This window comes from Protopterus annectens, chromosome 9.part0 (assembly GCF_019279795.1).
Source record: "Protopterus annectens isolate FY-2018-M chromosome 9.part0, PAN1.0, whole genome shotgun sequence".
Classification (NCBI taxonomy): domain Eukaryota; kingdom Metazoa; phylum Chordata; order Ceratodontiformes; family Protopteridae; genus Protopterus; species Protopterus annectens.
Genome location: NC_056743.1, coordinates 807,809,413 through 807,821,837, shown reverse-complemented (window position 1 = coordinate 807,821,837; position 12,425 = coordinate 807,809,413). Strand labels below are relative to the sequence as shown.

The 12,425-nt window shown below is 41.6% G+C and overlaps 1 protein-coding gene across 4 annotated transcripts in view; it reads right to left on the bottom strand.

Annotated features, from left to right (window-relative positions):
• SLC11A2 (solute carrier family 11 member 2) overlaps window positions 1–12,425 on the bottom strand; it is a 614,374-nt gene that overhangs the window by 263,398 nt on the left and 338,551 nt on the right. For all 4 annotated transcript variants that reach the window (XM_044083456.1, XM_044083455.1, XM_044083459.1 and 1 more), the window contains one exon: window positions 6,839–6,945. In XM_044083456.1, coding sequence (XP_043939391.1) covers window positions 6,839–6,945 — 107 coding nt within the window. The remainder of the gene's footprint in view (window positions 1–6,838; window positions 6,946–12,425) is intronic.

Genomic DNA, 12,425 nt, shown 5'->3' with positions numbered 1-12,425 from the left:
AAAAAAAATTCACTCAGTTTATAGCCACCAAAATACAAAAGACATGATCACTTAACAGCAGGAACATTTGAAGCTGCTCATTTAAGGGACTGCAAAAGATTAATACTGCCTTTTCTCTCTCTGTAGCCTTTAAAGCTTTTTAGCCACTTTTATTTGTTGCAAATTATGAAGGCCTACTTGCATGAAACTATGGTACAACTTTCCCCCTCCCCACAATGACAGCTATAATACCTCAAAAAGTTACCAGCTCTTTACAAAACACCTTTATGTTTATTAACAGGGAGGTGGCTTGATTTGAGGGCCCTCTTCAGCTATGACTCTGGGCAAAGAAAAATCCAAATATAGTATAGAAAAACAAGCACACAAGTCACAGCACAGACTAGCAGTAATCCAGCAGTTCACATACTGTAATATGTAAATTAAAGTGTAAAGCATTTTTGCACAGATTTAAATTCATGCAGCAAACACTGACTCACAAACTTACAATGTTTCTAGTTGACCAACAGTTTCTGCCAGGGCCGGCCTTTGGTCAACTGGTGCCCTAGGCAGAAGGTCTCCCCAGCGTGCCACAACACCACTTTGTGCCCCCATCCTGATCTATCTACAACATCCAGATTACTGGAAAAGTGCCCCTGCTAGAGCGGCACCCTAGGCGGACATCTTGTTGGCCTATGCCTAAGGCAGACTATGGTTTCCGCACCCAGTTCCTAAATAGACAAGTTGGCTCTTCACCTTTTATCAGAACTAAGAGCAAATACTCTTTTTGCTCATCATAACATACATTTTTTCACCTAGCACAAATGCTTTGTTCTGTATATTTTAAACTTCAAAGTACTACTCTGCAAACCTTTTTAGAAAACAATGTGTGAACCATTCATTCTCATAAAATAGATACTGCCGCACCTGTATCAATTTCTCTGTCTGCTCTTATCTGTAATAAATGTAGACACAGATTGAGAATTTACTGAAAACACTGCTGTAATTCAATGAAACTTTTTGAGCATTTGTTTTTCAAAATATATTTGATACACAGTCACTCAGCGGATAGCACTGTTGCCTCACAGCATGGGATTCTCCAGTTAGATTCTCAGCTGGGATGCCTTCTAATTGGAGTCTGCATGTCCTCTGTATTCGCGCAAGTTTTCTCCGGGTGCTCCAGTTTCTTCCCACATTCCAAAGATTTGCAGTAAATTGGCCATAGGTGAGTATGTGTGTGGTGTGGAACAACAACCGTGGCAGGGCTAGCCACCCAGTAGTGTGAACCTTGGCTCTAGATGGCTGTTGTTGTTGAAGTGCCACCCCAATCCCATATGCAAAAATGGGAAAAAAGGTTGTGGATGGATGGATTTAATACATTTGCTAAAAAATCATTTTATACTTCTTGCCAAAAAATAATTTTTATATTTCTCAAAACTGCAGTATACTGTGATAACGCTTGCCCTATGCACCCCATTTTTGTACAGATGTGACTTAAGCCTTTACTGCAGTCTTGTACTTTTTTCACTTTTACACTAACATTGACAATAAAACATTTTTAACTAACAGGATTTAACTGAACTTCAACTACATGAACACGGACTTCTACCTTGGGTTTCCTCACCTCCTGCAAATCCCTATCAGCAGTTTGCATGTTTAAGCAATCTTGAACATTTTGCAAAAGTTAATTCAGAAAATAGCTTTCTCCATAGCTTGAAGAGATAAAGTCCAGGCTGCAGCCCAGATAAGCCTGAACCAGACAGTGACTAAAACACTGGAGGAGTCAGCCAGGGAAGGTATGAATGAGTGGCCGACACCAATTTGTCCATCATGGAGGAGGAAAGCTAAATAACCCACTGTGTTAGCAGTTTATTTGCCAGGCACTGAGGGACATAATGCATGCAAAGGGTTAGCAAGCCGATGCTAACATCTGGGAAAGCATGCATCTGCCTACAAGTTCAGCACAGAAACCTCTCATTCTCAGTGTGTGCAACAGTGCAGCCCACTGAATAATGAGAGGTTAAGGGTTAAGCAGGAGATACTAATGGAACATGAATAGCAATCTTATTGAGAGGAGGTTATCTCATGGAGAAAAATATCAGTATGTTCATATATGCATCTATATATCACACGCGCACACCTTTTTTTGTCTCTCTCAAATGTGTAAATTAAGAACTTTTATAATGCTACTCAGTAAACATATTACCATGGAGATTTTCCTCAAGTTACCCCCCAGCTGGACTTTCCTGACCAAAGCCAATGAAAAATACATTACAAAGTATAACTCAAAATAGCTTTATCTGATAAGCTTCACTGTCTAGATGAAGCAATACCTCTAAAAGCCTCATCCAACCTTGAACCATATTCACAACATTGTTCTAATTCAGCAACATACTGCAATACTATCCTGCTAAAACTTTCTGCAGTTCCCAGAACTTCTAACTCAAAATGTAACAGCAGAGGATTAATCTTTACATTTCTATGGCTGAACCAGGTTCTTAACTAATCCCTAACAAGGGCTCACCCATAACACTGCACAATCTCTCTATTGCATAAGACGTATGTTGGATGAGACCCAGCAACTCCCAAGAAAAATAAATACTGGGTAATTTTAATATTGTCTCTCTCTCCTCTCTGACTCACCTAACCAATCAATAAATATCTGATCTCTAGCACCTAATCACCACTCCTACCAGTTATAATAAAAACACTAAGGGAACACTGTCTGGATTCTTACCTCTAAGCCTCATAAAATCTTTACCTCAGGTACCCGACACCCCAAGTGATCATCTCCCTTACCTATACAATAAGTAACTTAGTAAGGAATATTTTAGAAGACTTAAATTAATCCCGAAAACAGCACTGACATCTAGGAACAAAATCCAACCATACACCAATTTGTTCTTCCTGTCCTAACTTACAGTTCTGGAGTGACTGATTGGCCCCAAAAAGTGTTGAATAGATTAGATATTAAGGATGCTTCATGTTTACCAAATGATCTATAAAAATCAGTGCATACCAAGATTATATATTCCCTGTTACGAAGGATGGATGGGCCTCCTTAAAACTGATTACATGTATAGATCTGCAATTGTGGGACTCCACATATATCGGCTGACCTTACGAGACTCAAACATAGTGAAAGTTGTGAAACATGAGGAGAATAAATCTAAGATTACTTCCCTGCTTAACCTACCAGAAGCATATCGGCGACAAGCAGGAATGGAAATCAAACTAGAAGTTGATAAAAATCAGGCAGCAACTGAATGTGCCAAAAAACAAAAGAATATAAAGTGAAGGATCAGATGAAAAGGCAAGAAATGTGGAAAATGCATAAATATAGCTGCAAGTATAGAAAACTTCTGGAAGAACCTCATGTTGATCAGGAAAGAACACAGGAATGGTTAAGGAGAGGTGAATTCAAACCAAGAGATGAAAGGTTAATATTGGCGGCTCACGATAGTGGACTACGTAAAACTGGTTTACAAAGTCCATTAAACATGTGGGAGAAACAGACAAATGCTGGTTTTGTAAACCCAAACTGGAAACAGTTGCACACCTCGTTGCTGGCTGTGACATATTAATGGCAGAAGGACTGTATACTGAAAGGCATAATAATGTGTCAAGACTGTTGCACTGGGGATTGTGCAAACATTATGGTATTGAAGTGGCTGAAAAACACTGGAAACATGAGCCACAAAGCATCATAGAAAATGAGGAATCACATGGGATCATCCATTATCAACAATTCAAAAGACAGATGCTAGAAAACCAGATATAGTGGTCCAGGAAAAGACAAAAGTAGCATTGATAATTGAAATTGCCACACCCAGTGACTACAGTGTCCTGCACACAGAAAGACAAAGTTATAAAATATTAGGATCTGCAAGCAGAAACAAGAGCAATGTGAAAGAAAGATACTCAAATAGTTCCAATAGTAATAGGAGCAACGGGTCTTATTAAAAAAAAAAGAAAAAAAGTGTGTAGAATCATATTTAGATACACTACCAATGCACGTAACTCCATATACTGTGAAGAGCACTTTTGGCTGACATCAAACAGTGAAACAATACTAATTTCATGAACTTTAATCATACTTTGACTTAGGAATAGGGTCCATTCTCTCCACTCTATCAAAAATACTTAAACATGCATTGGTTCACACCTCTTACATTGCCTTACACAAAAAATAACCTCCTCTCTCCATCTCAGCATGGTTTCCTTCACCACCACAGTACCTCTACCACTTACTTTCACCAATGCAATAAAAACACAAATAGGAATGACTGAAACCTAGTGTCTGCCCTCTTCCTTGATTTATCCAGGGCCTTTGACAGATACTCTCACTCTGTTCGACTTCACAACCTAGGGCTCACCACTGCTATATCATGGCTTTGTAGCTACCTCCAAAAGAGCGCTGAAGCTGTCAAGTGACAAAAAAGACATCTCATCCTTCCTCCAAGTTCCAGACAGTCTATCACAAAGATCAAGCTTGGGACCCATTCTCTAACAAATTCACGAATGATGTACATAAAACCTGTAAAACTGCATCCCTAGTATAGTATGCAGATGATACACCACACAGTTATCTGTAGCGCAAAAATTAATAAACTACAAGAATTTACCCAACACTCCTCTGTAGAAACCTGGCTGACATCTGCTCAGGTATTCTTTAACCCAGGAAAATCCAAACTAATCCTATTTACTCCCAAACAGCTTACAATCAATAAACGTCCTAAGTTACCTCAGCCAACAAAACAAAAATTTAACTTAAACTGCTAGGCATCTGTGTAGATGAGAATCTAAAATTTGACACGTCCAAAATATAGTGAAAAAAATTACACCAACTACGTTCTCTCTATAAAGCCAAACCCATTCTCTCAGACACTAAGAAAACACATTATCTTTTCTTTCCTTTTGCCTACTTCTAATGTTTTCTGCTGCAATCTCTAACATCCAAGTGACCTTGCGAAACAAACTTGAGCAATGTTCCTACAAAATAGCACAATTCGCAGCCAATCTTCAAAATAAAACCCACCACTTTGCTGCCTTAAGGGAATTACAGTTGCTGGAATCCCCACATTATCTAACCTACTCACTACTTCCACAAATCTATAATATTGTGTATAAACCTAACTGTCCATCTATTTCCAACCTCATGCAAATATATACACCCTTCCAGACCACTATGCTCATTGCACAAATACCCACTACATGTATCCAAACCCAACACTTCTGCTGAAAATCACTACCCTCCCACCACTTTGCTAAATCCTGGAGCTCCATCCCACTAGTAATACGACAAGACCACTCCCTAAAATCATTTAAAACTTAAAGTCCTACATCCTCAGCTGGCAGCTCTGTACCTGTGACATTCCTGAATAGTCTCCAAACCATAAACAACTGTCACCACTGTTTTACGTAAATGGCCATAATACAGTTACTTCTTCACAATCTCCAACGATCATCTACTGCTCTCCATTACTCTCTCTATCACACTTTTACCTGGACCACCACTATACTATGTCATAATCTGTAAACATCTTCATCCTATAATTAATTCATTGTCTCCTACTCTATATCTATTTTTAGCTGATTCCATTTGAAAGTACCTAAACTACTGTAAGCTTATTATTAGAATATTTTACTGTATTCTTCATTTAGCAGTCATGTTTTCACTAACTCTCACATTATTACAAATCTATGTATGTTCATTTACTATTCTACGTATACACATTTATCATTACTGCTCTAAGTTTGTACGTACATTTATTATGTAAATCTTGTATAACTGCCTTGTACTCATTCTGTAAAATGGAGCATTTGTTCCCGGACCTCCACTGAAAATGGGACTTGAGCTCTGTTGGACTTTCCTGGTAAACAAAAGCAATAAATAAATGCAAACATTCAAAAATAAATATTGTTACATACACATACAAATAAATCAAATCAGTCAATAAATAAATAATGCTGTTACATGCTTTTGTGAAGGAATGCCATACGCCACACAAAGACTGCTCTATTTTTATCTATGAACAGCCGGACTCCCCTGTGAGGTTAATTTACTTGATTCTTCTCAACTGAACAGTCACAAACCTCACTGCTACTTTTTCTTTGTGAACTAAAGAAACTCACAGGAAGACAAAGTTACAACTTTCCAGCTACTTTATTATTAGCATACACTAAATCATTGCCCAAGTAACCTGATGCTCTCATGTGCAGTCATACAGGGGTATGAAGGTACATGTACTCAATACAACACTCCATGACATCACTCACCATACCTCAGGTTTCTCTCAGCATATCCCAAGCTTATGTGCTCCCATCAAGGACGTCAACATTCAAAGTGAGATTTTTTTGACATGACTATCTCAAACACAAACTGGTTATGACCAGAGACCATATCATAATCCTCTATGTTGCATGTGCTTCTACTGTGCTGCTTGATATAATGTCCAAGGCCCTATCTGGGCTCAAAAGGGCAATCTGTGATCAGCATAAATACTTAAAACTGCAAATTTTACAGTTCTTGCTTCACATTCATGGGCACTACTTAAGTTATCAAGTCCTGTTCTGGCATGACTGTCTTGATTTTCTTAAATAAAATAAGTGCACTTTGCATCTATTAAACAGCTTGAATTTTGTCATCGTACCACCAAAGCTATCCTGGGTTCTAGACTACATAAGTGAATGTGCTAGCATCATTTCCCTGGGTTCTAGACTATATAAGTGAATGTGCTACCATCATATCCTGGGTTCTAGACTACACAAGTGAATGTGCTAGCATCATGTCATCTTATTGCCTCTGCTTCTCTGTTGCCACAAGGCTATGTTTAACTACAGTTAAAGTTCCAGTACTTGCCTTCCGCCAGAGAGAAGGTTAAAGGCAATGGCCGAGCCAATGACTTCTTGCATGTCTGATCCAATAATGGCAGTTTCAACCATCAACCACAGAATAATGCGTGGAACCTAAAACAATAAAAAAATTAATAATTACTTTCTTTCAAGCCACAGGGATGTGTAACCTGAATAGAAACAGAAAGACACTGCATTATGAAGGCATACCACAATTAGGTTATCAGAAGCAAAGTGAGAAGCTTCCTCTAACAGACAGAATGGTTTATAAAAGCCCCTCTGCATATTCACGGTCTTGTACTACAATCAGTAGCTAATGAATTATCAGCCCAAAGAAGATTATGAATAATTTGCGAGATAAAACCTTTCAGTCAAACCTTACTGCATTCAATGTTTACAACCATAAATAGTGATCTTTTAAAAAAGACTGCTCTAACACCACACTCGTAACAATTGCACAAGTGAAAACATGAATGCATGTGCTGAATGCATATCACCTTGTACAAATTAGGCTACCATGTCATATACAGTGTAAAACATTAAATGAACCTTCACAAATTAGATAGCAGCCTTCCAGGGAACCAAACTCATCTATAATGCACACATTAAATAAAAGCAACCCTTCAGTCATTTCTGTTTGGTAAAATGAAAAAATGGGAGCAAAGCATGAATTATTACATGCATTACAAATATTTACAGATATCCTGCTTTTGAGTGCCTGATTAGGCAATCTGGTTAAGTAAAGTCCGAACATTCACACATTACAGCAGGACCCATTATCAAAATCAAATACTTCCCCTTATGTTCTCTACAGTCACAGAAAGCAAAATAAAACTCATTAGCAGCCAGCTACTGGTTAGGAAGTCATTTCTACAGTCTAGTGCTTCAAAACCGCAGTCAAGGTGGAAGGAGAACATGCTACAAAAGGTGTACTTATAAAGAAGCAATGTATTACTATGTCCACCCAGTTTTAAACAAAATTCACAGTTCATGACACTGCTCCAATTCAGCAAAATGCTGCAATACCATCCTGCTAAAAATCTTCTGCAATTCCCAGAACTTTTGTCTTAAAATGTGCCTGTGAAGGACTAATCTTTACGTTAATGTGGCTGAACCAGGTTCCACAGTAATCCCTATAAGGGCTCACCCATAATATGGATGGAGTATGTCGTTACATGCTTTTATGAAGGAATGTCATACTCCACAGAAAGGCTGCACTGTTTCTATCTATGCACAGCCTGACTTCCCTGTGCTGTTAGACAAGCATTATATGTCTGGGTTGTCCTCTTAAAACTTCATACAGGAAACCAAGACAGTAGGGATTATAGTGGTATGCAAGAAAAAAGATTTAAAAGAATGCAAATGACACATGCATTTTCACTGCATCAGTTGATCTATGCAAGGACACAGAACGACAGGTCTTAGAATTTGGTTCATGCTCTACACAACTTACAATCCATTATTTTACTCACAGATCCTATGACTGAGGCACATGCATTTGATGCAGGTACATATACAACAGAGGCACATGCACTTGATTCAGGCACATATGTATTAAGCTCGCATCATCACAAGCCCAAGCAGCCCTTAAGTCTAGCAGTTCCTCTCCTACAAGTGAAAACCCACTTCCTGCAAATTAATAAAGAACTGACTCCTATACTGCTGACAAATACTTCTTTCCTGGCTTAAAAGCAATTCCAATAGCTGAAGATGGGTATAACTGCCCAATCACAGGGGGAACTACATGAGCAAACCTGTGACACACCAAGAAGGGTACCATCACATCAACTGATGTGTTTAATATCAGTGGCCCTCATTGATGGGTCCTTATCCCAAAGCAGTACAACCTTTAAGGTGGAAGAAGCCACCAGACTCCACAAGGACCAATATATAGACAGTTGTATCCAACAGAAAACTCTCTTGCAAGGATTTTTGAGTGTTCTGTGATCCAGGGCTGGAGTTTCTTCTTTGGGGGGGGGGGGGGTTCTGCCTTCCCTGGGTACAGAAAAGACCTGTAAGAAGACACTGGTCAAGGACCCTTACACCCAGACTCCTGATGTCAGGTGCAGGGTGTCCTCCAGCCCAGGAGGAGGAGTAGGGAGTTAAATCTTTGTTACTCAGGCCAGCCAAGGGCAACCACAGCAAGTAAAACCCATACAGTTATTATTTCAACAGTGAAAAATGATAAACATATACAGAGTGCCAAATAGAAGCTGCAGACAAATTCAGAATCTGGTTCTCCTCCATCTCAGATGCAGGCAGGGGTTTTCCAGTGTCTGATCTACCAGAAAGAAAGTACAGTTGTGTACACTTACCATAAATGTAGATGTTCGAGTGTATTCACTGTTGCAGTCATCACATTTGGGTTATCTCTGCAATACTAGATCTTAGTATTTCTGCATCAGTTGCTGTCACTTCAGGACTGACGTCAGGGTCATCAGTAGTAAAAAGTAAGGCAGCAGACACCATTACATCAGTTTTTCTTGCCCTAACCTGGCAGGAGCCCCCAAGTGGGAGCCAGGTTCTGGTAGGAAGAACCCCACCAGTAGAAAGTAAATACCAATATGTCCCTTGTAAGGAAGGAGAAGAAAGAAGAGGGGGATGGAGGGAGGGGAAACCAGGACTACAACAGTGAATACACTTGAGCATCTACATTTATGGTAAGTGTACACAACTGTACTATGTTCTTCATGTTTCACTGCTCCAGTCATCACATTTGGGTTGATTCCCAAAGATGAGGAAAAGGGTGGAAGCAGTCAAGGAAACTAGGGGCTGGCTAGGATGCCCTGCAAGACTGCAGAGGCAAACCCTGCCCTAGATTTGGAGAAGATAGGCAGGTGGTAATGTTTGGTGAAGGTGTGAAAAGATGTCCAAGAGGCAGCCTCCAGGATGTCCCTGGTGGGGACTCCTCTGAGGAAAGGTCCAGAGGTGGAGGCTCTCTGGTCGAGTGAGTCCTGACCCCCTTGGGGGGAAGATCTCCATGTTGTTTGTAGCAGAAATGGATGCAGTGTGCTATAAATTTGGAGATGGTTTGGAGATGGCTTTGCCTTCTGCCCCTGCAGCAAATCTAACCAGCAATTCATCAGACTTTCTGAAGGATTTAGTCCTGTCTAGATAGAATCTGAGCTGTGTGTGCACATCTAGAGAGTGCAGGATCCTTTCCCCCTTGTTCTGTGGGTTAGGGAAAAAGGTGGGCAAATGAATGGATTGGTTGAGAGTCACACTGGACACCATCTTGGGTATGAAGGAAAGGTTAGTCCTGAGGGATTCCCTGTCAGCATGGAAGATGAAGGGTTCCAAGGCCATGATTGCTTGCAGCTCTGACACCCTTCTGGCTGAAGTGATAGCCAGAAGGAAAACTGCCTTCCAGGAGAGAAATTTTAGCTCTGCTGAAGAGGCAGGTTCGAAGGGGGGGGGGTGACCTTTTCCAACACAAAATTAAGGTCCCAAGCTGGGGTTGGTGTTCTTCTGGGTGGCCTCAAGTTGCTATCCCCTCTTAGGAATGGTTTGATCAGAGGGTGTAAGAAAATGGGCTGCTCAGTGGGAAAAAGAGCAGAGATAACAGAGGCATGGATTTTAATGGAGGAAAAGGAGAGTCCACTGTGTAGCAGGTCAGCTAAGTAATCCAGGATGAGAGGGAGGGAGGGCTGTGCCATATTGGCTCCCTTAGCCTGAATCCAGGTGCAGAACCTTTTTCATTTGTCAGCATAAGATTTCCTAGTGCTAGGGCATCTGGCGTCACATATAACATCTAGAACCGATTTGCTGAGGTTGGCAGACTGATCGGGGTTAGGGAATAAGCCAAGCTGCCAAATTGAGTGTCTGCAATTGGGGATGCATGAATTCCCCTTCCCTCTGGGTCAGGAGGTTTGGAATCTGAGGGAAATGCCAAGGTGGCAGAAGGGACAGGCTGTGCAGCAAGGGGTACCAGTGCTGGCGAAGCCAGTCTGGAGCTATAAGAATTGTCCTTGGGTTTTCCTCCTTTATTTTGAGCAGTACCCTGGGGATGAGAGGTAGTGGAGGAAAGGCATAGACCGATAGATTGACCCAGAGGAAGGACAGGGCATCCACTTTCCAAGCCCTGCAGTGATGCTCCCTGGTGCAAAACTTGCTGAGCTGATGGTAGGTGTGGGAGACAAAGAGGTCGACTTTCGGGGTGCCCCATTTCTGAGTTATTAAGATGAAGGTTCTTCTGTTGAGCTGCCACTCATGTGGTTCCAGAAAATGTCTGCTTAAGTGGTCCGCCAGAGAGTTGAGAGAACCCAGTAGGGATTGTGCCAACAGGTGGAGTTGCATGGCAGAGGCTGTGTGCCAAAGGGTCATGGCCAGCCTGCATAGAGGGTAGGACTGAGTCCCTCCCTGCTTGTTGATATACCACATCACAGTGTTATCTGTTTTGATCAGGACAGCCCCTGGGGAGAGAAGGGGGCTTGAAAGCTATCATGGTGTGCTGGACAGCTATCATCTCTTTTTTGGTTGATGTGCAGATGGATTTGCTGTGGGCACCATTGGCCCTGTATGCACCTTCCGTCCAGGTGTGCACCCCGGGCATAATCTGATGCATCTGTGGTGAGGGTCTGGGCAGCATGGGGTGGTGAGAAAGGTAGTCCTTTGTTGAGGAAGCATGCTGTTGTCCACCAAAGAAAATCTTTTCTGAAGCAAGGAATTATAGGTACAAGAGTCTCCAGGTCTTGAGTGTGTTGACACCAAAGGCTTTTTAGGTACCACTGAAGTTTCCTCATATGCAGTCTGGCATATGGAATGAGTAGAATGCAAGATTGCCATGAACCCCAGAGCATCCAGGATTTTCCTTGCAGATAGTTGGGGTCTGGTGTTAGTTGAGAGAAACAGGCTGTCAGGAAGGTTTGCTTTTCTGGTGTAAGGAATGCCATCTGGGAAGCTATGTCCAGGCTTGCTCCCAGGAATATAATTCTTTGGGTGGGTACCTGTTTGGATTTCTTTTCGTTGATAGTGTACACTAGGGAGGTTAGTAGGGACTTTACAAAGGCCAGCTACTTGAGCAGCTTTTCCTGGCTGTCTGCCTGAATTAGGCAGTCGTCTAAGTATGGGTAAATCTGGATACTCCTTTGTCTGCAAAAGCCAATGGCCAGAGCCAGACATTTGGTGGAAACTCTTGGAGCAGTAGATAAGACAAAGGGAAGCGCAGAGAACTGAAAATGCTGAGATCCTGCCCTGAAGCGGAGATATTTCCTGCATGATTCCCTGACAGGAATGTGGCCTCCTTTAGGTCTAGGGTGGCTAGCCAAGCATCCTTGGAGAGCATGGGTAGCAGCTGCTGTAGGGTGAGCATTTTGAATTTTGGGCTCACCAGGAAGGTGTTTAGAATGGATAGATAGAGGATGGGGCGCCAGGTGCCCTCTTTCCTGGGCACCAGAAAAAGTCTGGAGTAGAAACCTTGGCCTTTCTGTTCTGCAGGAACGTGGTCTACTGCCCTCATGGAGAGGAGGGAAATGACTTGCTTTTGTGCCTCTGCCTACTGGTTTGGAGCAGATCTGGGAACCCTTTTGGGGTTGGAAGGGTGTTGAAAGAAAATTTCTATCCCTGGACACTATGTTGAGAACCCAGCGGTCATT